Source organism: Xiphophorus couchianus, chromosome 17 (genome assembly GCF_001444195.1).
Source record: "Xiphophorus couchianus chromosome 17, X_couchianus-1.0, whole genome shotgun sequence".
NCBI classification, from domain to species: Eukaryota; Metazoa; Chordata; class Actinopteri; order Cyprinodontiformes; family Poeciliidae; genus Xiphophorus; species Xiphophorus couchianus.
In genome coordinates this window covers 14,936,066-14,960,050 of record NC_040244.1, presented here as the reverse complement: position 1 = coordinate 14,960,050, position 23,985 = coordinate 14,936,066, and the positions used below count along the sequence as shown (strand labels likewise).

The following is a 23,985-nucleotide window of genomic DNA, read 5'->3' as shown; positions in this document are numbered from 1 at the left end:
GAACTACGGGCCAATCAACGAATGCAGTCTGCTGCCAAACGAGTCGCTTGCATTCAATACCTGGCATGACCCGGCTAATCCAATCCCTGACACGAATCTGTCTGGAACTGACTGGGGAAGAACCAGTAAAAGCCACGTCCATGGAGAAGAGGCTTTATCAATCTGACCAGAATAACTTCGTCCATGTTTTCTGTGTCCCCTACAAGAGTTGTGGCGATGACTTCCTTCTTGTCATTCCTCCATAAAAGTCTGTTTGTGCTGCATTGACTTATAATTATTCTGCTGACAGATTCTCACAGCTGACCTGTGGATGTCTGCAACTCTTCCAGATTTACCACAGGCCTTTCATTAATCATGCTTCTCTGCTTAATATTTCCTATGGCAACACATTTCTGCCAAAAACGCTGAGGAGCAAATTAATGGGCTCTTTGCACCTCAGCTTCCGCGTTCGGGAAAAAGCGGCTCAATCGTTTCCGATCTATTGAAAAAGGCTCTTTGCACTGGGTGTTTGCAGGGCTTGTCCAAGGTAACAATTAATGATGTACATCAATCCGAAGCCCCAACAAGTAAGCTGGAGAAAGGTTTTAAGATGTTCACAGATGTTCGTTATACATTCACAGATACAAAGGTGAGTTTTACTTTCTTTAAACTTTGTGGCTAACATTACTTTTAGCTTATTCTAGTAGGCAATATTCTTGGACATTTTTCTTGTAAAAATGTGCTATTTAAGTATCTAAACATTTTTCATCCATCCTAACGGACAATGTTTTTACCTTGTGAGGTCTGTGAATAAGCATAAATGTCCCTGGTCAGAGCATGCTCTGTTGATTAATAAATGATGCTCTGTTGTGTTTCCTTAATACACTCCTCAGGGTTTTTGGCAGGACTGTGATGCCATATTCTTCTTACCTGGCCAGCCATTTTATTTGCAATTACTAAAAAGCTAAATTTGACACAGGTGGACTTAATTAGATAACTTCTTAAGGCGATTTGTTCCTTTAAATTTCATAAATAGTGTTAGAGTAAAGAGACTAGATGCAAAAGACAACATTTTCTCTGTAAAAATTTTTGCAAAGTCTTGCATTCTTTTTCTTCCACTTTATAGTTATACCCTACATTGTTCTTGGTATTCCACATGAATTCTCAATGAAACATATTAAGGTTTGTGTTTTTACCATTATAAATGTGGAAAAGTTCAAGGGGTTTAAATACTTTTGCAAAGCACTGTAGGTAAACTCCATAACCTTAAGCTTTGTTTTGTCCTATTAATAAAAGGTTTCTGTTTATATCGTAGGTTTGTGGTGCCTTTCTATCCTAAAGAAAGATATAAAACTTCAGATATTTCACAAAAAGATATTAACATTCATGGAAAAACCTCACATAACCTTATATTAAAGCATAAAGTACGGCGCCCACCGTAAGAAAGGCTTACAGTGTTCAATTATGCTGCATAACTGACCAGTACAGTATTGCGAGGTAACGCAAAAGAAAAAAATTCCCCATGTCCCCTAGGGGGCTCCGTAGAATACAACATACGAACAACCGAACGTATGTATTTTCATCGCAAAATATGTCCAGCCTCCATTAGTGCTCTATTTATATGACACGTGCCAACATACAACATGAATCGATGTTGTTTTCGAATTGATGGGAGAATTTCATTTCTGTTGATTTACAGCACAAGCGAGCGACGCGTCATATTTTCAACATTTTGAGGATCCGGTGTGTCACAAACTGCTGTTTGTTTGCTGGTTGGAAATATAAAACAGATTACATCTCGATCCCAAACACTTAGCTTATTTTCTTCCAACCCAGGAATCATATTTGCAAATGTGAATTCAGACGCCATCTTATGACAGATAAAAACAATCTGCAAGACAAGGCACGTGAAAATAAACAAGCTGACCACATAAAGCATCTGAATGCTTGACTGGGAAAACAAAAAAAAAAACATATTTTTGCTTGCATGGCAAACAAAATGTAAAAATTCTGCCTGTAAGCGAACTGGAAAATACGAGTGAGAGTAGTTCAGTGCTTTTCAAAGTGGGGGCCGTCAGGGGGCGCTGTGGGGCCCTCAGAAAGCTGGAGGGAAGATAACGAGAAAAAAAAAGCCCGATTGTCTTTTTTTCTTTTATCTCAATTTTTTCTTCAGAATTTTAGTTTTGTTTTTCAATCTTTCTGTTTAGGTAAAATATAACTTCAAAAAATTATTTTAATGTTACTTTTGAGGCTCATTTTCTGATTGGCTGCCAGTCAAATTGATCAGACTGCTTGGATGCTCAAGCTAGCGTAGCGCAGCAAGCTAGAAATGGAAACGACAAGAAAAAGACGAAACGAACCGTCCAGCAGCCCGACTGTGGAGAACATAAGAACTGTGTGAATAAAACAATATGTTACATATTTTCTAATGATCAAAAGAGTTCTACTGAAAGTGTGCATTATTTGGAAATAAAGACCTTTTTTGCAACAGAACTATTTGGGAGATATTTCATGTGTTTTACTTTTATTAGCTCTATCATTATGTTTCATACACACAGAGCTACAGCTTCTACTTACCCTTAAAATCCCACTGACAGAAACCTATGAATGTTTTATAGAAAGCTGGTACAATTTGGCTTTGTTACATAAATAAATGACGGTACTTTCTGTGCTGCCTCATTGTTCATCTGCCTTCATAGTGTCACCTAGATTTATTGGTAAAGATGTGTAAAAAGTCATAAAATAAATTATTTAAGGAAGTTGCATAATCTAAAAAAAAATAAAAATTTAGAACATCCCAGCCTTGAATTTAGATACATTTATTTAGTGGGGGGGCATCCATGTCAAAAAAATATAACTGTTTACATCTACGTTCCAGGCAAAGTTATTGAAATTCTTAATAATCCTCTAAAATAAATGCCACTGAAGCATTTTACATTTGATAATAACTTCTAATAAGTAAAATATGACACTTTTTTCGCCCTGTGCGTTTAAACATAACACGACACAAAAAGCTCGTTATGTAAGCTAGCCACTGGCTAACCACCACGGGATTCAACTTACACCTCAACTGGTTGTTTCGGGAGTGATGTCACATAAAAGCATTTTCTGCACAGCCATCACGAATGTAGACATGTGGAGTTTGCTCAGCTTTTCTCGAACATTTACTGAAACCGTGTGTTTTGGCGATACAAAGACAAAATCTTTTTTAGAAAAAAAAGAGTGAATATGTGGAAGAGCGCGTCGGGCCAGGTGTTGAATATGGTGGAGGATCTGGGATGCTGTGGATCAGATTCTCTTCCAAAAGTCCAAGGGACACCGCAAAGATGCTGTCAAGCTATACTCTTGTTATCCAGGTATGTATTCTACTTCTGATGTGCTCCCATTGTGGAATAGTCCATGTCTATTGGGAGCAAGTGTGTGACATTCACAGTTTCTGGCTGTATCAGGATCGGGACGTTATTTTTTGCCCTTCTTTCACCGTCTCATTTTCAGTTTATTTTCTTTAGGCTTTATGTGTGCTCCTGAATGTTAAGATAATTATAACAACTAAATGATTAACCAAATCAATCAGAAAGTTGGGCATGCCGTCAGTTTCACTTTCAGTTTCACTTTCAGTTTCAAGTATCGAGATGTCTGCATAGCACAGCACGCAATACGTAGTGGCATAAAAAGGGTTAATGTAACAGATTTGTGAGCCATAGTTGCATCATTTTTGTAGCAATGGTGGACATGTATATATTTTTATATATAGGGTTTTGTGATCTGTGTCAGTAATGTGGCAAAATCTTCCGACCTGCCCAAAAAATTTGTAGTAGCCAATTTGTGTAGGCTACAAGGTCAAGTGCATAGTAAAGGTGTGTGTGTACTAGCTGATCAGTGAGAGAAAAAAATGTATGGAAAAGAAAATTGATAAAAAAGCGGCAGAATATTTTTCTACAAGCAAGGCAGATATACAAAATCATCTTAACCCCAGCCAATTGGGTTTGTACCCACAATTGACTGTCCTGTGTTAATAACTTTGGAGTGTATTGTGATGCTTTATTGTTACTCAATTTAGAGTAACAACAAAATTGGTTTCAGAATTTTTATGTGTCACTAAAAACAAACCTCGTGTGGGTGATTGAGTTGGATGGTTATGACTTTTTAAACACCAAAATCTAGGGGAGCTGGAAGGATAAATCTTCTTATTTCGACAATCTCTGAACACAAGTTCGGACAAAACGCCTCCTTTTAGAGAATTATCTCACTTTTACTTGACAGTTTTTTTGCAAATAGGGCATTAAAAATGCAAATAGAAACAACAACAAAAGAAAGACAATCATCCATGTGATGATGAGCGTTTTCACCGTGTGCCGGTGATGCGCGACTGTTCAAAGTTTGAGGAGTTACTATAGCAGCACTGAATTCGTCAGGAGTCTCGTTCTTCTTCTTCCACCTTGATAACTGATGGCAGCAGAGCAAATACTTTGTTCCTTTAGTTTTCTGTAGAAAGTGTTGGTCTAGACCTCCCTGAAGGTGCTAAGGTCTCACTGAGGAAGACTGGCTCACCACTGGCTCCGGGGGCACTTTAACCTCAACATGCTTCGAGCAAGAACCAAGAAACCAACAAGACGATCAGTCACAATATTCTGTCCTCAACTAAGACATGTTGCAACCTTTAGGACAAGTCCAGCGCCTTCACTTGGTTGAGGACAGGCAAGTCTTCAGATAATAGTTTGTTAAACGGTTCACAGGTTTGTGGCATTTGGCAAAAAAAAAAAAGAAAAAGGAAAAAAAAGGGCACAAGAACGTTAGAGGGGGCGCTGAGAGTCAGAGCTCCCTCTAGAAAGGCCAGTGTAAATCTTCAAAGTCCCCCGATTGGCTCATGTTCACGTCCGTCTCCAGCAGGCTCATGATGACCGCCATTGCTGCCTCGTCGCTGCTGAAGCTGCTGAGCCCTGGGACATCCAGGTCCAGCTGGGACAGGTCACCTGGGGGACAGCAAACAAGAAAGAACTTCAGAAACTCTCATCTAAGGCTTTCAGCAATGCTGAGGGCTTTGTTTTCTTGTCAAGTTATTGTCCCTGAATCCTGTCTTGTTTACTTGTAAACAAGTACTTGTATGCTTTATTGGGTTTATTTGGGTGCTAATACATCATGTGTTACATTTGAATACAAACTAATATGTGTCAAGTTTCAAGTCATGAAGATGAATTGACGTCCTCTTGAACACGAGATCAAGAGTATGGCTGTATGGCTGCCACCCATCGAAACACAACAATAGTTGCAATAGTAACAATAGTTTACTAATAACAATATTAATAACTAATAACAATAGTTTACTAATAACAATATTAATAACTAATAACAATAGTTTACTTCCACTTTCTATGGTCTGAATTTTTTAAAGTCAGTACTGAACATCTATTGACAAAAACTTTGTAGTTGTGTTTAAATGCATACAATGTTGAGAAATAAAATATTAGCTTGTACTGCTAATTGTTGCTAGCCTGATTTCCCGACTACTTAAAACAGGTCGCTCAAACTATTAAATATTTTCCTTCCATTGGAGTACCAAACATTGATTTTTGCACAATTGTGACGTACTAAAGTTGTGTTTGAAAGTTGCCAACAGACTAAAACTACCTCGACTCTCAGGAGCTCCACTGCTTTCAGCAGCTTCCTTACTGGAATCAGCCTGGGACTGGGAGGTTGAAGAGCTGCCTGCTTCCTCTTCTCTGCTGGGAGTCTGCAAGAGTCAGAGGCACCTTAAAGCTCAAAGTTAAAGCAAACACACTGTTAATGCGTGGAAATATGCTGTGGTTGACAGTCTGCAGTAGCAGTGAGGCAACTTACACTCCTGCTGGTGAGTAGACATTTCTCCTGGACAGAACCAAATGGACTAGAAGCTCCACTCGATGGGGATGAGTTTGCCCTGTTAAAAATAGACATAAAACTCTGGTGATGTGCGCTTAAGGTATTCAAACCTTGACGGTTGCAGCATTGAGAACTCTAGGTCTGTTCGATTGGGGACCAGAATTGCAACATCTGTTCCATTTTCAGTGCGGTTCACGTTCACACTGCACTGTGTCAAACCAACCGAAACAGCTGAAAAACCTGTTCTCCTCCTCACCTGTGGTGGCGCTGCACTAAGAACCGCGGAAGGGAATGACACAAGTACAATTTGGAACACTTTCTAAAAGTATATTTTTTCTAAAATATACTTTAAGTTCTAATTAAAAATATTGGTAAAATTATACTTTGCATAATCCTTTTAAAATGCACTTTGCATGTATTTGTAAAAATGTATATTTTGAATGTACATTTAAAGTGTACAAAGGATACCTTTATTTGTTCCAAAAAAGCATGTGATAGATACACTTAGCACACTTCAAATTGTGATTTTCTACATTTTATTTACAATTATAACACACTAAGCACAAAATTCATTGTTTCAAAAAAACTTACATCAAGCATACTGATGATTAGTCTGGCTTCAAACATGCTCAAGGACGCTAAAATTTTATATACCTACTATATTTATTTTTCACAAGGGAACTACCATGAGCCATTTCTCCCACTAGTTTTAGACTTGTGCATTTGTTTTCATTGTATTTACCCAGAATGCCCTGCGCTATTGTCCTCTTCCTGCTTTTGGAGCAGTCTTCAGTCCGCTAGGCGTTCACGCAGGCATTTGAACTGCACCAGAGTTCACTTCGACCGAACCGAGACTGAGGTTTGTAGGCGGCGGACCAGAGTTAGCTTTTTTGGTCCGCATCAGAGTTTGATTACGTATTCAGACTTCACCAAGCACGCAGAACTTTCTCGGCAACCAGACTGGAGTTTGATTAAAGCGGACTAAACACGGCTGGTGTGAATGCACCCTAAATCTGCCTTTCTGTCACAACAGTCTTCATGTCTTTCTACATGGCTTATCGCTCGTTTGTATAACTTGTTGGGACTTTTTTAATGGTACCGTCCAATTATTCTCATGGCAGTTTTAAAAATATTAAAATTATTTCTCACGTGTCATACCAAATGCGTTTTACCTGTATGTGTCGCTCAGTTCGTTTGCAATCTGGGTCCCTATGCTGCCTGCGTAGATCATGGTGCCCACACCAGTGGAGAGGCCAGGAATATCCGGGATTTGCTGTGCTTCATCTGTTAAAGCAAAGCCTCAAAAATTAAGTATTAATTTCCCTGGATTGTTTTCACTTAATTTTCTGAGGTATATCTACTCAAAGCTTACTGCTTTTGGGAAGGGACGGAAAAACTATACATGGCTTTATACAAGTGTGAAAGGCAATATCAAGAAAACATCTTGATTTTACAGTTTTGAATGAAAACCTCACCCTGAGTCGATTTCGAGCTGCCAGCCTCGCTTTCCTCTTTTGTGCGACCAGGCCCCCTGTTGGTGCAGAGCAGCATTGCAGCTTGCAGATCTAATGCATGAAATAGGAACCGAATCTGAGCGGGGAAACACACTTACGAGATCACCCTGTTCGAAGAGACGATGAACTCCACTTCTTTGGTCCACGGATTGGTGAAGCTAAACCACTGGCTTTGGAGCGTAACATAGGAGCCGTGTTTTGTTCTGAACTTGTAGCACTGGGTCTCGATCTTCTCTTTGCTTCGAAGAACTGCACAAGACATTGGACTTCATCAAAGAGAACTTCTAAGAACTTCTAAATGATGTGTGAAAACCTTCTTCCAGGCATTGAAAGTTGGGTTTTCTACGATTATAGTTTGCTCCATCACCTTGCCGGTGCTTCCCTGCCATATGCTGCAGGTCGTCCTGGTGGAAGTACTCGTAACAGGAGGTGCCAAGGACTTCCTGCGGCAAATAACCGATGACTGTCGTGGCTCTGGGTAGGAAACAGAAAGGGTAGAGTTTAACTATTCAGCCATTCTCTGTCTTTCCTACCACCTCCCAAGATTGTGTCCAATACGATGCATTCTAGCAAAAGCTGAACAGCAGCCTCAACATTTCACACCAGAAATTGGATAAACTTGAATCACTTTACTTTATTGGTGTTGTGTAATTACTTCCCAAAAAAGTGAGAAGAGATTGTCATGTGATGCCATCAAGACGCACAGCTTCTTCTGAGAAACAACGGCAAAGACAGAAAGGATTATCTCCACTGACAGAGGAATCGACGCCACAGCAAGCCTCTGCCATTCCTTTCTCAGCCGAACCGTGGCTTCAGAGCAAACCCGTAACCGACGGCGAGGGTGGTGGTGAAGGGGTTTGTGGGGGGCAGGGGGGAGGACAAGATCAATGGTGCGGATGGACGTAGTTAGAAAGTGGAAACTCACTGTTGATCTACAAAAGTGAACTTGCCGTCGATTGCACAGCGGGTTACAAACTCGGTGGCCTTGACGTTAACGTCTTTAGGGGGCTGGTGGGAGACGTTGGGGTGGAGGCGGCACACCGTCACCAGGCAGTTCAGGCTGGGCGTCTCCTTGTCCGCGGCGTCGCCCTCCAGGTCCAGCTGGCTGCTCGGCCAGGTCCGCATGTACCCGGTGCAGTGGAGGGTGCAGTACCTGTAGGTCTCTGTGGGCAGAAACAACGCGTGAGGCGACGACGCTCGACGTGTTTTAGTGGGAGTTTATGTTTGTTTGTTGGAGAAAGTTGGTGTTTAAGCAGCATCATAAAAGGAACAGAGACTGGACAGTGGGAGGAAGCCGGAGTACTCGGAGAGAACCCACGCATGCACAGGGAGAACATGCAAACTCCATGCAGAAAGATCCCGGGCCGGGAATCAAACCCAGGACCTTCTTGCTGCAAGGCAACAGTGCTACCAACTGTGCAGCCTGTTCTTATATTTAAGAACGGGCTGCTGTTGTTCTTATATTTAATTGGTTATTTTGTAGATCAATGCCTCTGTTTGCTAGTGTACAATGCTTGTTCTGCATGAAGTAATTGGTGAATTAAAAACAAAAAGAATCCACATGTGCAAAGCTGATGGAGACAAAATGCAGCTGAAAAGGCAGTGAAACGTTGTTGCATGAAGGTTTGGGGTTGAATATAGACGCACACAACATTTTAAGCTGTGGTGCAGACTAAAAAGCATGAGGCACCTGGAAGGTTACTGATTCCCCAATGTAGTGATCACGTTGTACCACAAGGTGGCGTCAGACCTCGAGGCATGTCATTTCAGCAGATCCTGGACCATTTCACTTGTTAGTTGTAAAGCAACCAGATCACCCAGACCTACTTTTTGTCTTTTAAATTGTCTCCTTTTATTTTTAGTGAAAAGAGACAAAAAAAAACATTTTGTAATATTTAGAGTCACTCACAAAAGTTGAACAAAACAGTTTTGACTGAAGAATATTGGTTGTTTTTTTCCCTTGTTTATGAACTGATGGAGCCTTTATTTATATCTAGTTCCTCAAACTTTACTAAATCTTTCTTTTGGCAGTTTTTGAACATTTAATCCAAATAATAAATTGGTTAATAGTAGGATCACAAAGTCCTACTACCTCTAACCACTCTGACAGAACCTAACCACGTCCTTGTTTTCATCTGTATGAACCAAGGTCTTCTGTTCCTTTTTAGACACTAACTCACCACCAAAAAGAGCAACGCAGGACGGGCATGCAGCAGAACGGCCATTTCAAAATCTGACAAACTGGAATTCACCTTTCTTCTTAGAAGCGGCGGGCAGCGAGTGCTTGCCCTCGTGCTTCCCTGTGACCCGACTGTGCTTCATGCGGCAGAAGAAGGATCGCCTGGCTCCGGTGGCCAAGTGGGACGGCCTGACGGGGGCTTCGGCCTGGACCTGAAGCCCCGCTGCACAGAGAAGACCACAAGTTCTGACACAAAGCGCCTGACTCCCGTCTGGTTTGCTCTAATTCGGTTTCGCCTGCAGTCTTACTGGAGGCGTCGACGAGGCGCTGCTGGGGGAGCATCTCTGAGGACGAGAGCTGCTCCTTCACCTTGTGGATGTCTTTGGGGTGGATGAAATCGAACAAACTCTGGCTGGTCAGCTCCAACTGGAAGAGAAACGCATGTATTGATGATATTTCTGACTTTAATTTGTAGAACTTATGGTGCGAGTAATTCAGCATTTAATCAGTTTAAAGTACGACAAAGACTTACGGCTTTGTTTTAATGATTGAGGGAGTCTAACTCCAAATGAAAGATTATTGAGGATTTGAAACAGATTGTAAAAGTTTGCATACTCTTTGAATTTTCAAATTTTTTTACATTATAACTACAAACTTCAACATATTTTATTGGGAATTTGTGGGACAGAACAACATAAATTAATGTTCTAACATGGCAAAACAAGAAAACGTTCCTATGCTATAAATATTTTTTGCATGGTACAGCTGATCACTGCATTTTCATGGGCTCAGTGTAAATTCTAATTTGCATCAGGACTTCACCGAAATACTTTTTGATGATACTTCATCAAAAGGTATTTTGAACATTATACTTTTTGTTGTATTAATTTATGTTGTATCATCAAAAAGTATTTTGTTTTTTTAAATCAAGCATAAATATTGACAACAAAATGTGCAGTATGGCCTGAACAAACCTTGCTGAAGTTAAGGATCTTGGAGACAGACTCTGAGATGAACAGGATCTTCGCCCGATCGCACCTTACGACTAACAGGAAGCCATCGGCTGCCTTGACATGAAGACACCAAGAAAATTGAGAAATAAAAAGCCGGTAAAAAAAAAAAAAAAAAAAAAAAAAGAGGAAGTGGACGTGTTGTGGGAAAGTTGAGGCTACAGTTGAGGCATGTGACCGAAGCCATAATCCCATCCATCCATCCATCCATCCATCCATCTTCTTCCGCTTATCTGAGGTCGGGTCGCGGGGGTAGCAGCTTCAGAAGGGAGGCCCAGACTTCCCTCTCCCCGGCCACTTCTTCTAGCTCCTCCGGGGAAATCCCGAGGCGTTCCCAGGCCAGCCAAGAGACATAGTCTCTCCAGCGTGTCCTGGGTCTTCCTCGGGGCCTCCTCCCGGTGGGACGTGCCCGGAACACCTCACCAGGGAGGCGTCCAGGAGGCATCCTGACCAGATGCCCAAGCCACCTCAACTGGCTCCTCTCGATGTGAAGGAGCAGCGGCTCTACTCTGAGTCCCTCCCGGATGACTGAGCTTCTCACCCTATCTCTAAGGGAGAGCCCAGCCACCCTACGGAGAAAACCCATTTCGGCCGCTTGTATCCGCGATCTCGTTCTTTCGGTCATGACCCAAAGCTCATGACCATAGATGAGGGTGGGAACGTAGATCGACCGGTAAATCGAGAGCTTCGCTTTTTGGCTCAGCTCTCTTTTCACCACGACGGACCGGTACAGCGCCCGCTTGACAGCAGACGCTGCGCCAATCCGCCTGTCGATCTCCCGCTCCCTTCTTCCCCCATTCGTGAACAAGATCCCGAGATACTTAAACTCCTCCACTTGGGGCAGGACACCCCCCCTGACCCGGAGAAGGCACTCTACCCTTTTCCGGCTCAAGACCATGGCCTCGGATTTGGAGGCACTGATCCCCATCCCGGCCGCTTCACACTCGGCTGCGAACCACTCCAGCGAGAGCTGCAGATCACGATCTGATGAAGCCAAAAGGACCACATCGTCTGCGAAAAGCAGAGATGAGATCCTAAGGCCACCAAATCGGATCCCCTCAACACCTTGGCTGCGCCTAGAAATTCTGTCCATGAAAGTGATGAACAGAATCGGTGACAAAGGGCAGACCTGGCGGAGTCCAACTCTCATAATCCCAGACTGGGAAAACTGGCTTTAGTAAATCCAAGCTATAACATATGGGATCCCTGTTCTGAGGAGTGTGAGAACAGATGTGTCAAGCTTTTAAAGCTCAAAGGGGGGTTAAAGCCAACGTCGTAAGACAATGGAAGGGGTATGATGCAAGTGGAGAAAACTTATGGAGTGTGGTACACGCTGCTGCACCGCCATTGAAAATAATCTGGTTATGACGAGGGTTTAGGAATGTGCAATACATGACTGAAAAAGCAGCAACTCATGTCTTGTATTAATTTAAAACAAATGCTAACAAAATAAAAAGATCACAAGCATACGTTTGGTGCTTCAAAGAGTACACAACGTACTCTAATGTCAAGACACAAACTCGTAAGCAAATACCTCTGAGAACCATTGAAATCGTTACGTTAATGGCTCCATTTCAACTCGTGAAGATTCATGTAGGTCTTAGGGTGTTTTGAGACCTGATAGTCCGGTGTACTCAGTTCAACTGGAGAATAATATTGTAATATTTGTTACATTTTTAGCCGCTGCAGTTCACTTTCACACTGCACTGTGTCAACCAAACCAAACCTTTTGAAAAACATGTTTACCACCTCACCAGCGGTGGCGCTGCACCAATAACCACAGAAAAAAGCAACACAAAAACCTCTGAAGAAGACACTAAGAGTAACTTCCCTCATCCCAAAATGCAAACAACAATGAAGTGGTGTCAGATTTTAGCTGTTGTAGGATTTGTTTTTGGCAAAACACCACAAGCCATTTCTCCATCGAGTGCTAGACTCAAGAGTTTGTTTCGGTTGTGTATACCCAGAATGCCCTGCTCTTTATGCTGCTCTCTGGCTTTGGACCGCTCTCTGGTCCGCCTGGCATTCACATATGCTCTCAAACCACACCAGAGTTCACTTCTATTTAACCTAGACCTAGGTTTGCAGGTGGACAAGAGTTTGCTTCTTTGGTTCACATCAAAGATAGCGCGAACATTCACACCTCCCCAAACAAATCTGACTTTCTAGGCAAACAAACTAAAGTTGGACAAAACAGGGTTTCTGTGAATGCATCCCAAGTTGCCATTTTGAAGCTAAGTATAGTTGGACTGAATGTTTTATAAAACTTGCCAGGAGAAAGCATCAACTCTGAAAGGAACAGAACACATTTTGGCTTTAAAGTTTCTACTGAAAAATTGATAGTTCTAATGGAGCAGTGCAACTTGGGCAGAGAAGACCAAAGTGCAGATATCTGGACATAGCAAACACAAACTCCTAATACCAACTATCCAAAAGTCCAAAATGAACTAAGCAGTTTGCAAAAATATTCCAAAATTAAGTGTAAGGCCATCTGTCACATTGCTTAAGTGGAGGCATTCAAGAGTCATACTCTGAATGTTATCTAGTTGCCTAGATTTAAGAGCTGATAAGAAGCGGGTGACTTCAATGTGTTGTCCTTGTAAATTGCACCAAGACTTTCCAATAATCAAAGTCAAATTTTTATGACTTTAGCTTTTAAAATTTTACCCTGAGCAGAAGGTGCCGAAGGTCATCGTGAGGCAGGATGGAAGGCTTGTGCTTGGCATCGGCGAAGGCACCGCTCGCCCCAGCTGCAATCAAACAGAATCCACTTTTAGACCATCTTTACCAACATTTTCAACAGCAGTGCAAACGGTTATGAAGTACCTTTGAGGGCTTTCAGGTGTTGTACAGCTTTCCGTAGAACAGTGAGCTTATCAAGTTTTCTTGCCCTGGGCTGGCACGCAGGAATCATGGCGGAAAGCTCGTCAATGAGGTTGTTCATTTTGTCCCTCCGTCGTTTTTCAATCTGTCGGTGAGGCTCCCTGTAGGTACATACATGTATATCTTTAATATTTAAATTATGATGATTGTAAAATAAAGTGATAAATTCAGTGAAGAACCGTTTAAGCTCATAGAACTCATTGAAGAGCCATTGATGTCAAAAGTTCCTTAGCTACTCAGATGATCCAGACATGAATAAAGATTCACCTGAAGCATTTCATTTTGACTTGCTGATCCTCTCCCTCAGATCTACAAATAAAATGATCAAAATCAGACTTGATGTTTCCTTCATAATCAAGATGTAAAGCCTGAAGGCTGTGAGTACCTGCTGAGGTCATCCTCTAAGTTGAAGTTGAGGCTTTGCCTGTGAGATCAGAGACAACGTGAGTCATTTAATACTCCAGAGAGAATACAATTTGTCCATTGTACAGTGTCACGTTTATGATACTACATAGGAGTAAAAGACACCAAAGTTGTTTATTGCCACAGACAACACCCGCTCTTACTGTACACGGGTGTCTGACCTCTCCTCCACCTCCCCTTTCCGTTTCCTTGGCAGCTCGACAGATGGCATCGTGGATCCTGCCTGGACTGGCCCCTCCTCCTCTTCTGCAGCTCGATCTAATACGTGAGGACAAGCAGGAATGTAGCAGACTGTGAGTGAACACTGCAGCCTGGAGCCCAAAAAGGGCCCAGGCTGTGACATGGTATCAGGGTGTTACAGCAGGACTCAAAACGCAAAGAAAGACAGTTGGGAACTTTGGGCAATGATTTGATGGAAGACCTTGTGTCTTGACATTCATTGGGAAAAAACTTTTCTGGTATCACCTATTTAAACATTGTTGTGTCCTACTAACCATAGCGGTCTCTCATGCCAGTTGACTCTTGGATGTCAAGAAAAAATAAAGAAGAAAAAAATAAGGTACAGTTTTTTATTCCAGGGCGCAGGAAAGGAAGTTAAGACCAACTGTTGAATATAAGATTCAAGAGGGGGAGTCTAGCTCTCATACTGGTTACACTTACTAGGCAAAGACAGTTACAGAAGTTTGATTTTCCAGTTCACATAGGTTTGTAGCATGTCTTTATCGACACGCTGTGTCCCTAAAGACATGCTGTGGGCATTGTTGAGTAAATTTAGGTGAGATGAACATCTCATTTCTACAGAATATCTGGTCTCTAGTTTCCAAAAGCAAAAACTGTGTGCTTGTTCTGGGTACAGAGTCAAATTTGTTCCTTCAGCATGTTGTTCTCCACCAGGGCTGACCCTGAAACTGGTCGTATTACAGGTGTTGACAGACAGGACGTCCAGGTGCAAGTGTGGAGAGGAGGTGTTCTGGTTTGAGAACTTCTGAGTCTCATTATTCAGAGGATGCAGTAGAGTAACTGTCTTCAAGCAAGGGCGCCCTGCAGTGACTTATCACTTCAATTAAATAAACAACTTTGTAGTCAGGCAAGTGCCGTTCTCCTAGCAACTGCCAAATCCAGACTTGCCCAATGAACTGCCATACAGAGAAACATAATTAACCACTCCAGAGAACTGCTCTAGAATCCACTGGTGGTGTGCATTACTAAATACTTACCAATACTTTGAATTTGATGAGGTACGGCTTGGATACAACTTTTGGCCATTGAAACCTATACCACCAAGCTGTCCAAATGTACTCACTGCACAGTCCAGTTGTGAAATTGCGACACTTGAGAGCGTCCTGTTCTGTCATAAACTTGTGTAGAAGCAGATCGTGCCCGAGGGCTGTAAATAACACATCTGTAGCCATGGAAGTGATTGGGTGACTCACTACGTTTGCCAATTTAGGGTAAATTGTCTTCAAAAATGCTCTCATGTTTACTGCTCATCTCCCTCCAGCTGTATTTCACTTTAAAAAACAAAAAAACAACTACCTTCACAAGAATCCTGTCATTTCCCTTCACTCTATTATCCTTCAGCTTCCAGCCACATTCCTTCCTCAAAAACTCAAACTTAACTGCTTTGCCTCGGTCTTGCTCTAGAGTCATCTGTTTCCAAGCGAACTGTGACACGCCGACTGAACATTCAAAACCTCGAGCTGTGCAGGTTTGAGCTGTTAAATGGCATGTGTGCGTAAATAAGGTTTGTTCTGTGTCTTGCCTAATCCTTATATAACAGCTGGAACACTGACCTACTTACAACTCTCGGGTGGACTCTTTAAATTGTGACATCCACTTACAAAAAAATCAAACCTGCACGTGAGGAACACTTTATAGTGAGATAGCTGACCGCCGTAGTGCCTCGGTTGAATTATTGACTGGATTTTTAATATATTAGGTGATTTAAGAAGATTGCCGTGTTTTTTAATTTAATCTTCCAGCGAGGAAGCAAGGTGTCCTGTCAGACCGTCAGTTCCCGAAACAATCTGTTTTGGAAGCAAGATTGTACGGTTGACTCACTTGCACTTAAGAAATAATTTCAGATCATTCTTAAAATGTACATCAATAAAGTGTAACATATTTATTTATATAAATTACAATACTATTTGCTATAAGAGAACCTTTTTCCTAGACAATGTTGATATTCTCTTAATAAATAATAATTGCCATAATTTAGTTCAAAGATTATAAGCAGAAGACTAGACCCACTGGACTGTTAGCTAGTAGCTACCATCAAAGTGATGGTAGCTCTGGTGGACTCATCACAGACCAAAAAAAATACCTTTATTTTTACAATAATCACGTTTTATGAAAATAACTAAAAGTGTTATCGGACTGAACAATACTATATACCATGTGCTCATGAAAAACTACTTCATTAACCTACCTTTCCTCACCTTTGATTGTTGTGCGTAAATGTACTTGTTTTTTTTTGTTTGCTTTTTTCAGAAGCAGTCTCAAAAAATACGGTCACGCCGACTTTCTTTATTTCTTGTTATTCCCCTTAAATCATATTCTATTTTTATGATTACAATGTCACACAAAAAGGAAATAGCAATAAAATCGTACCCTCCCTGGAAATATTTCTTTTTGCACGAGTGCAAATTAGCTCATGGTACAGATCGTGCTTTCAGAACAGATTTTGCAGTACCAGCCACACGAGAACACACACACACACACACACACACACACCTACACACCCACAAAACCTCGTAAAAGCGAACATGAGGTCAGTGCAACCCGATAGACATCACACAGGGTAAAAAACTTGCGGAGTCCTACTGACCCTGTCTCTTAAGGGCTAAGTAATTGGTTCAGAGCAGCAATCTGAATAAAAATTTATTTTTATTTAGTAATAAATTACTTTGAGATGTCACAGTGACCCCTCCCTGGCTCAAATGACACCTGGGAGTACTCAAGAAGATTTAAACCAGCAGTGGGGGAAAAAGCTGAATTTCATTGACATATTTTCTTTAATCTTTCTGGTGCCGTTTAGTGGGTCACTGATGCACTAGTGGAAACACCAGATCTCTCCTCCACCCACTGCGGATCTCTGCAGCTGATCCAGCACATTACACTGTGTACCTCATCAGGGGGTTTTACCACCTTTGTGTCATTCAGCTAAGGCTCTGTGGACTGTTTCGTGCTTTGAACGAACATATATGGGCAACACTGAGTCGCATCAGCAGTGACAGGAGCACTGTGGAGAGGCCAGGCCTGCAGGGCGCCATGGTGACGACATACAGGAGGGGAGCGACAGGATGAGGCGGAAGCACGGTTTTCTGTTTAATTCCACTTGAATACCTTGAGAGAATTTGTTGGTGGACAATAAACGACCTGATCTGGGTTCAAGTGGTGCACAGAGGGGGGAAAAAATCCCTATGAAACACAATGCAGCAGCTCACTTTAGAATCAAAAGACCTTGAAAATGTGTCCAAGCTGCTTGACAACTGGCTGCACGTGTCTTTAATTCCCTTATTTATGCAAATTCACAAACAAACTTACATAAGGTCCCTGCAGGTAAAGAGACCCAGTCACAGGTAGAAATAGTCTCCAGTTTAGGTCAGGATATTCTTCAGAAAAACTCAGAAAACTGAGTTTACTTGAAGCTGTAGAATTATAATTACATACACCTCCTCTCCACACTTGCACCTGGACGTCTACAGTTTCAAGCACACAGCCAAGCTACAGCAGAAATACAGAAAATGGTAGCTTTATATTATAGTACTTTGTAGCCAGGCGTTTTTGTGTGTGTGTGTGTGTGTGTGTGTGTTTTGAATGTTTATTTTCCCATTTTCTGTCCACAAAGTGATCGTGGTCTTTACAGAAATGCTTCAAAATGAGTAAAATGGGCAAGAAGAGGACAAAAACTGTTTCAGGTCTAAAAGACACAATCTACACCAGAAGAACATTATGCGATTCTTCCATGCTAAGAAATCATTAACAAAAGTTAACTTAAGGTGGATTTATCATTCGTTCTTAATTAATACTTTACATTAAACCCATATAATGGGCCAGTAGCTACGATTCCATACAATGGTCATGCCAATTTTGACTGGAATTTTAACATGTTCCATAGAGTAGTCCCTCCATCCATCCATCTATTTTCTGTACACCATTATCCCAGTGGAGTCGGGAGGGGTGCTGGTGCCGATCTCCAGCGAACGTTTCAGGCGAGAGGCGGGGTTGCATATAGTAGTTTGGAGAGAAATGAACCAAGATACGTAAAGCGTTATTTTGTCAGATGTTGACGCTACATGTGGCTGTTATAAACAGAAAGAGGAAGTTGCAAACTAGAATTGACCACACATATCAGGAAAAACATACGTGTTTTTCCGATAAACTGCTGAGGAGGTGTGGACTTGTACATTTTTCAGGATTCTGTGCCTCTGGTAGGGCACAGACCCACCAGTGGATGGGAACGTTCGATACATTAAAACTTATTCAGCAAATGTGTTTCAACCCTTTTTAACGCAATGCTTCAAATGTGAAACTTGGAAAAACGTGAATAGAAACACAGTTAAAATGGGTTTCAATTATTTAATTACAGTACAATCACACACTAAAAATTTGTGGAATATCAGCTCTTTAATTTGAGTGATAGAGAAAATAGACATTTGGACGCAATCGACATATGACCTAATTTTTTCCCTCAATTATTTGGTTGGACTAATATTCAGAGTCCCTGGACTTTTTCACATTACACATACAAATCTGAAAAGTCTTCCATGTTTTTGTATTCGGCCATCGTGAGGCAAAGCTTCTCACAACCATGTTTCACTGCAATAACAGTCTTTGGAGATAAATCTAGCAGTTTTTCACATCTGGACACTGAAATTTCTGCCCTTTCCTCCATTTTTCTCCACTTCACAATTTTACACAATTCTAATTGTCTATCATTAAAAAAAAAAAAAAAAAATACATTTAACTGCACGTGACATGTGAAAAGTTTTCTTGGTTGAAGAATTTTGTGAGGCACTGTACACAGGAAGTGCTAAGCATGACACAATAAGCAGCGTTCTATCATGTAGTGTAGATGTTGAGTGTTTTCTTTCATTTATGCGTTGCTGACGTATTTAGCTTGATGTTTGATTATTGGTAATTTAAGATAACCAGTAAACTAATAGTCTCTCTGCGTTTAGATAACCTTTAGCTATTTGGCACTTAGCTTGCAGGTCAAACCAGTTTGAACAGCCAGTAGTTGAGTCTGCTTTGTTTCTTAGTAATTAGGGTTTTTTTTAAACAATTTGTTTGAGGACTTGTTAAGTTGTTGTTAAGGCTTAAGAAATGGGTATTTTTGGCCCTTTGCAATAAATAAAACACACGTTCTAGTTTGAAATTATCACCATTTTCTAATGCCAGATCTGTTTAATCTTTGTTATTATTCATGAATAATAAATTGACAAACTTTTGATAATGTTAAGGTTTAAGGATTCCATGTAAAATGTAAAAGCAGCCAAAGTTTTTTTTTTTATTATTCCAGTGCAAAAGACGTTTATTTGCTCTGTTCAGACAGAAAATGGGCGAAAACAGAGAAAAATACAGCAAATGTCCCAAGGTTAGGAATCAAACCCTGGACAGCTGCGTTAAAGAATAAGGGCTTCTACAAATTCTGCAAGTTTAAAGTTATTTTTTTTAAACGACAAAAAATATGGCTCAAGACCTGGATTTAGCTGACTTATACACTCGCTCCTGTTAAGAAAAACCAAGGTTCTCGTGAAACATCAGGAAGAGTTTGAGTTATTCTTAGAGCTGCTATCTATGCATCCAGGAACCGAGACAGCAGTTCCAGAGCCAGGTCTGTTTTAAACATGCTGCGAGACTCGGATGACTCATTATTCTCCAGCCCAGTTTGAGGTCATGATCTGATATCCGTGATGCCTGGAGCTGCTTTTGCACGACTGTTACTGAAACTAACACTAGTGAACCTCATTTATGCACAGGACACAATCAAATTAGAACTTCAGTGAAAACGTTCAGGGGTTGTTCAGACTCGTGCAATTTGTTTAATTTGCGGGTGAAGTTTCAAGGTTTGAACAAGGATATGTAGGGGGAATGCAGCTGAAAATGTTAAGTTAAATTATGCTTAATTAAAATATAAAAAAATAAGCACAGTGTTTTGGGCATTAGTTGCCTTTAGTTCACAGCAATTGGACAAGACACAGGGAGGAGAGAGAAATGGAGAACATGGAGCAAAGGGTCGAAGACAACAGCCCACATATTGTTAAAAAGAAAAACAAGCACACAGGCTTTTTTGTGCAGGACAAACAAGGAGTTCAGCTTATTTAATTATTTTTGTCTATTTAAATCTTAATTTGCAGACATTTTAAGCTGCTCTGTCATAAATGTAGGGTAGGTGGAATATGCCTGAGTTTTGTTTACATTTCTAATATGGCTGAAAAAAAACAAAACTCAACTGAGCTGAATTTTTTGGAACTGTTCATTTAGAAGCATATTTCATTCATTGAGGAAAGGTCACTGTGTATTTAAACGACAGGCTTCATTTAAACACTGTTGTTGAGTTTTGATAGGACTTACACCGAATTGAGTTTTGCGTTGTCAGAACGTCACGTATAATAATCTGATCAAAACCCACTTTCGGGCGGACATTCCGACGCTTGTAAGAATTGTGGCGCTTTCTCCAGTCTTTTCATGCTTGACATTCCTGCACTCGTCCCTGGGCTGATTCAGCGGCTCTCGGCCACCGCAGGAACCAGCTGCCTCCCCCTGCTGCACGGCGCAGGCAGCGCTGCTCTACTGATCTACTGACCCACTTTCGGGAGGAAGTCTGAAAGAGAAACGGTATCTCGTGGAAACACGTGACGCAGAGTAGCTAAGCTCTTGTCGGGGCGGTTCTTGGTGACGGTCGGGTCAACCATGCAGAAAGGCTCACCGCTAGCTTCGAGGATAAAGCTAGAAACACAACAATTATTTAAATTGTAAAACTTTGGGAGGTGCTTTATTTCGTCACAGCGGCGTTGACGTGGTTGCTGCCGGAGCGTGGCCTGGTGAAGGGCTCAACAAAGGCACTTCATGCGCGTGCTTGCCGTTGCTCGAACATTGAATGAACGTGAAGCGCGCGACTAGATAACTCAACAATATAATAACTCAACAATAGTTCAGCAGTGTTCATTTCATACGGGGAACTACTGTGGCTAAACCCTGACGCTAAGAGGGACACTGAAAGTAGCTGAATTACTCTAAACAATAAACGAGTCAAAACAGACCTTTTAAATATTAAGTATCTCAACATTTAAATGTTTATCGTTAGAAATAGGAACGACGGTGAAGCAGGAGTTCAACAAAAATAAATACATAAAACTGTAGCGCCAACCCAAAGTAAAGTACTGACAACCAGAGCTATAAGAGCTTACCTGCCGGTTTGTCCACCGTGCTGTCGGAGCCCCCGGTTGACATGCCTGCGGACTGGAACCGGCGCTCCCGGTGAAGGCTACGGAGAGCCGCCGAGCATGTTGAGACACCAGCTGTTGTGGTGTGATGCATAAAAGAGACCGTGGGAAGGAGGGAGCTTCAGATAGCCGGGGTGTTGTATAATTGACTTCATTTTTTTTTTTCAACCCCCCCTCCATCACTCTCCTCCTCCTCGCGTAGTTCCTGTTTTTTTTTTTTTTTGTTTTTTTTTTTTTGCACAGAACGATGTGAGTGGAGTGGAGAGGAGTAGGGTGGGGTGGGGTGGGGGTAGAAACGTGAGGGATGAGTGAGAGAGGAACACCCATTTTCAATAGTGGACGGGGAAAGAAGGAGAGAGTTCACGCCGGTCTTATCCTCCATTAGCTACTATAACCTATATGGTTCATTCAGGTCCACTAGTCGAAAAAGCTGCAACGTTCTGAGGATTTTTTTTCTTTTTCAAATGTAATTTAATAGAGCCAGTCAGTGAAAAACGACACATTTTTTCCAGTAGTTATTATTGTATAGTTACGCTGAACAAAATACAATTCTGACTGCAGTTTCGTGTGACAGGTAATAATCCATTTGAAGGGCAATTAAATGGCCTGACAGGAAGCGTGCAGTGAGCGCGCGGCAGTGCTGATAAATTCATTTTTGATTCACGCCGAATAGAGCCGAATAGAGCCCGGTCACTTATTCTTCCCCTCCCCGTGTCGTGCACGTTTCGGTGACCTCAATAAGAGCCTCGAGCTCGTCACCCATCTGACGCCGCTGCAAGCTTTCTCGCTTCCTTCCTATCGGAGCAACGAGAGAAGTGAGGTCTCACTCTGTTTCTTTTTCCAAATCAACTTTCATCCAAAAGTATATCATGTTTTTTGTTGTTTTGTTGGGTTTTTTTTTTAAAATATGAAACTATTCATATCCCTGGCCATTTAAGATTGTAAAAATATTTATTTTACTAAATGGCAGTGTAATGACAGAAAAAAATTGTTTCGCAAAATTTGGATCACTCTTTGGAACAGAGGAAGAGGATTATGGACACTGAAAAAAATTGGCTTTTTTTCCTCAGAATTTTGACTTTACTGTCAGAAGTGTTTTTCTTAGAAGATTGCAATCAGGATGATGAGGGGGGGAAAAGTCTGAATTTCCGTGGCCCTAATCCTCTTCCCTGATGAAGTGAAGATATTCACCTGTTCAGACGCTGATGTGCCAGGGTACCTTTTCTGGTTAGAAATGTGCAATTCAATCTGCTTAATAAAAGAATAAAACGTAAAGATGCTTGCCAAAGCTACTAAGAGCCTGTCATTTTTAGAGTGTCATTTTATATGCTTAAAGGCCACTCGTAGAGGAAGACGCAGTTACTTCAAAAGCAACACATGGAGCTAGAGTACAGTTTACAAATCCACCTTATAGGCATGAGACTACTTTTTTTTAAAAGTTAAACTGTTGTGCAGATTAACCACCCAAATGTTAGGGTCCATTTAATGAGCCATAGCAACAGTTTTAATTATTTAATGATGGATTGTAGCATATTTTAACTAAATAGATTCTGAAATAATTACATATAACTTTAACATTACAGATTCAACTTTTAATTCACCATCTATATTTGCAATACTGCACTTAAGTATGTTTTCATTTCATTTCAAACATCGATGCATGTTGCTTATTTATTTCAGATATAAAAATGTTTTTGACAGTCTGTTGGACTATAATCATTTTAGCTTTCAATAGTCTCAATCTAAGATTGTATCCATGCTAGGCAGGATGTAAAAGTAATTTTTGTTTGTCTGTTTGTGTGCTTTAGCAAACCCAGAAACACAGTTACACAGGAGTTAAACGTGTTAAAAAGTTTTAATATGGAGCTTTTAGGTCTTTAAATGGGGAAGTACGCAAAACAACCTGCACGGCAGCAAATAACAAAGATTAAATAGATGGTAAACTGATTTTATATAGCAAATTCTACAATATGAAGGAAAATGGGGGAAAAGGGAGCAGACGTAGACTATTGTGTGTTTTAGTGAAAACATTTACTTTGAGGAGTTTTGTTCAGGAATATATATGAGGAGTGATAGGTCTCCACTAGTATCGACGATCTTCGGCGCTCACCTACATAGTGTTATTCGAGACCTTTGCACGAGACTTTACGTAAGAAAGAAGGCTGCACGTGCCAGCGAGAAACGTGCTGACCTATATATTATATAACTCGAGGGTCACGTGGCGGCGGGAGGCTCATTAACCCATTTTATAAAGAGTCCGTGGAGAAAGTGCGGCGATTCCACGCACGCACTTTCAGCTGCCCATCAGAACAGCGGGGTGGTCAGGTGATACCGAAACAGAGATATTACAAACATATTCTGATGTTTCAGAGTAGCAATGCAAGGAGTCAATACCAGTAGTTCTTATAGGTTGACATATATAATAAATATTTAACTTATAATTAATATCAATCTGTCTACCTACGTCTTGAAATCGTCAACATTAACATAATGATTTATGATTAAGGAGTGAAATGTCCTTCATCTTTCCTCATGACAGAGGAATGTTGCCCCGCAAATATTTCAGTGTGGTCATTTAATAACTGATTTTGTAAAGGTGAAGAAATTTGATAGTCAGTGTTTAAATATGAGGGAAAACAGCAGTCAACAACCGGAAGACAAAGATGGCGTCCAAGATCTACAATGTT

The 23,985-nt window shown here is 41.1% G+C and overlaps 1 protein-coding gene across 2 annotated transcripts; it reads right to left on the bottom strand.

Moving 5' to 3' along the window:
* Positions 1 to 2,782: 2,782 nt before the first annotated feature.
* LOC114160956 (aryl hydrocarbon receptor nuclear translocator-like protein 2) lies at positions 2,783 to 21,459 on the bottom strand. Of its 2 annotated transcripts, none has more exons than XM_028043917.1 (17): positions 21,263 to 21,459; positions 13,991 to 14,105; positions 13,810 to 13,848; positions 13,692 to 13,733; positions 13,368 to 13,525; positions 13,209 to 13,291; positions 10,506 to 10,598; positions 9,840 to 9,957; positions 9,605 to 9,754; positions 8,278 to 8,515; positions 7,720 to 7,826; positions 7,451 to 7,601; positions 7,314 to 7,369; positions 7,011 to 7,122; positions 5,818 to 5,896; positions 5,608 to 5,710; positions 2,783 to 4,952 (listed from the first exon to the last, which is right to left on the bottom strand). In XM_028043917.1, exons 1-17 carry the CDS (start codon positions 21,390 to 21,392, stop codon positions 4,804 to 4,806), a joined length of 1,923 nt encoding a protein of 640 aa, XP_027899718.1. In that variant the 5' UTR covers positions 21,393 to 21,459; the 3' UTR covers positions 2,783 to 4,803. The 2 variants fall into 2 exon arrangements, with proteins under 2 accessions (XP_027899718.1, XP_027899719.1); XM_028043918.1 differs by having other exon boundaries at positions 14,009 to 14,105.
* Between the last annotated feature and the right edge of the window lie 2,526 nt (positions 21,460 to 23,985).

Excerpts from the sequence above, each read along its gene's own strand:
- LOC114160956 (XM_028043917.1), bottom strand. The coding sequence starts at position 21,392 with ATGCATCACACCACAACAGCTGGTGTCTCAACATGCTCGGCGGCTCTC. Across the intron at positions 7,827-8,277 it reads TTCACTTTTGTAGATCAACA|AGCCACGACAGTCATCGGTT; the intron begins GTGAGTTTCCAC and ends TTTCCTACCCAG. Across the intron at positions 7,370-7,450 it reads TCTTCGAACAGGGTGATCTC|GGGGCCTGGTCGCACAAAAG; the intron begins GTAAGTGTGTTT and ends CTGCACCAACAG.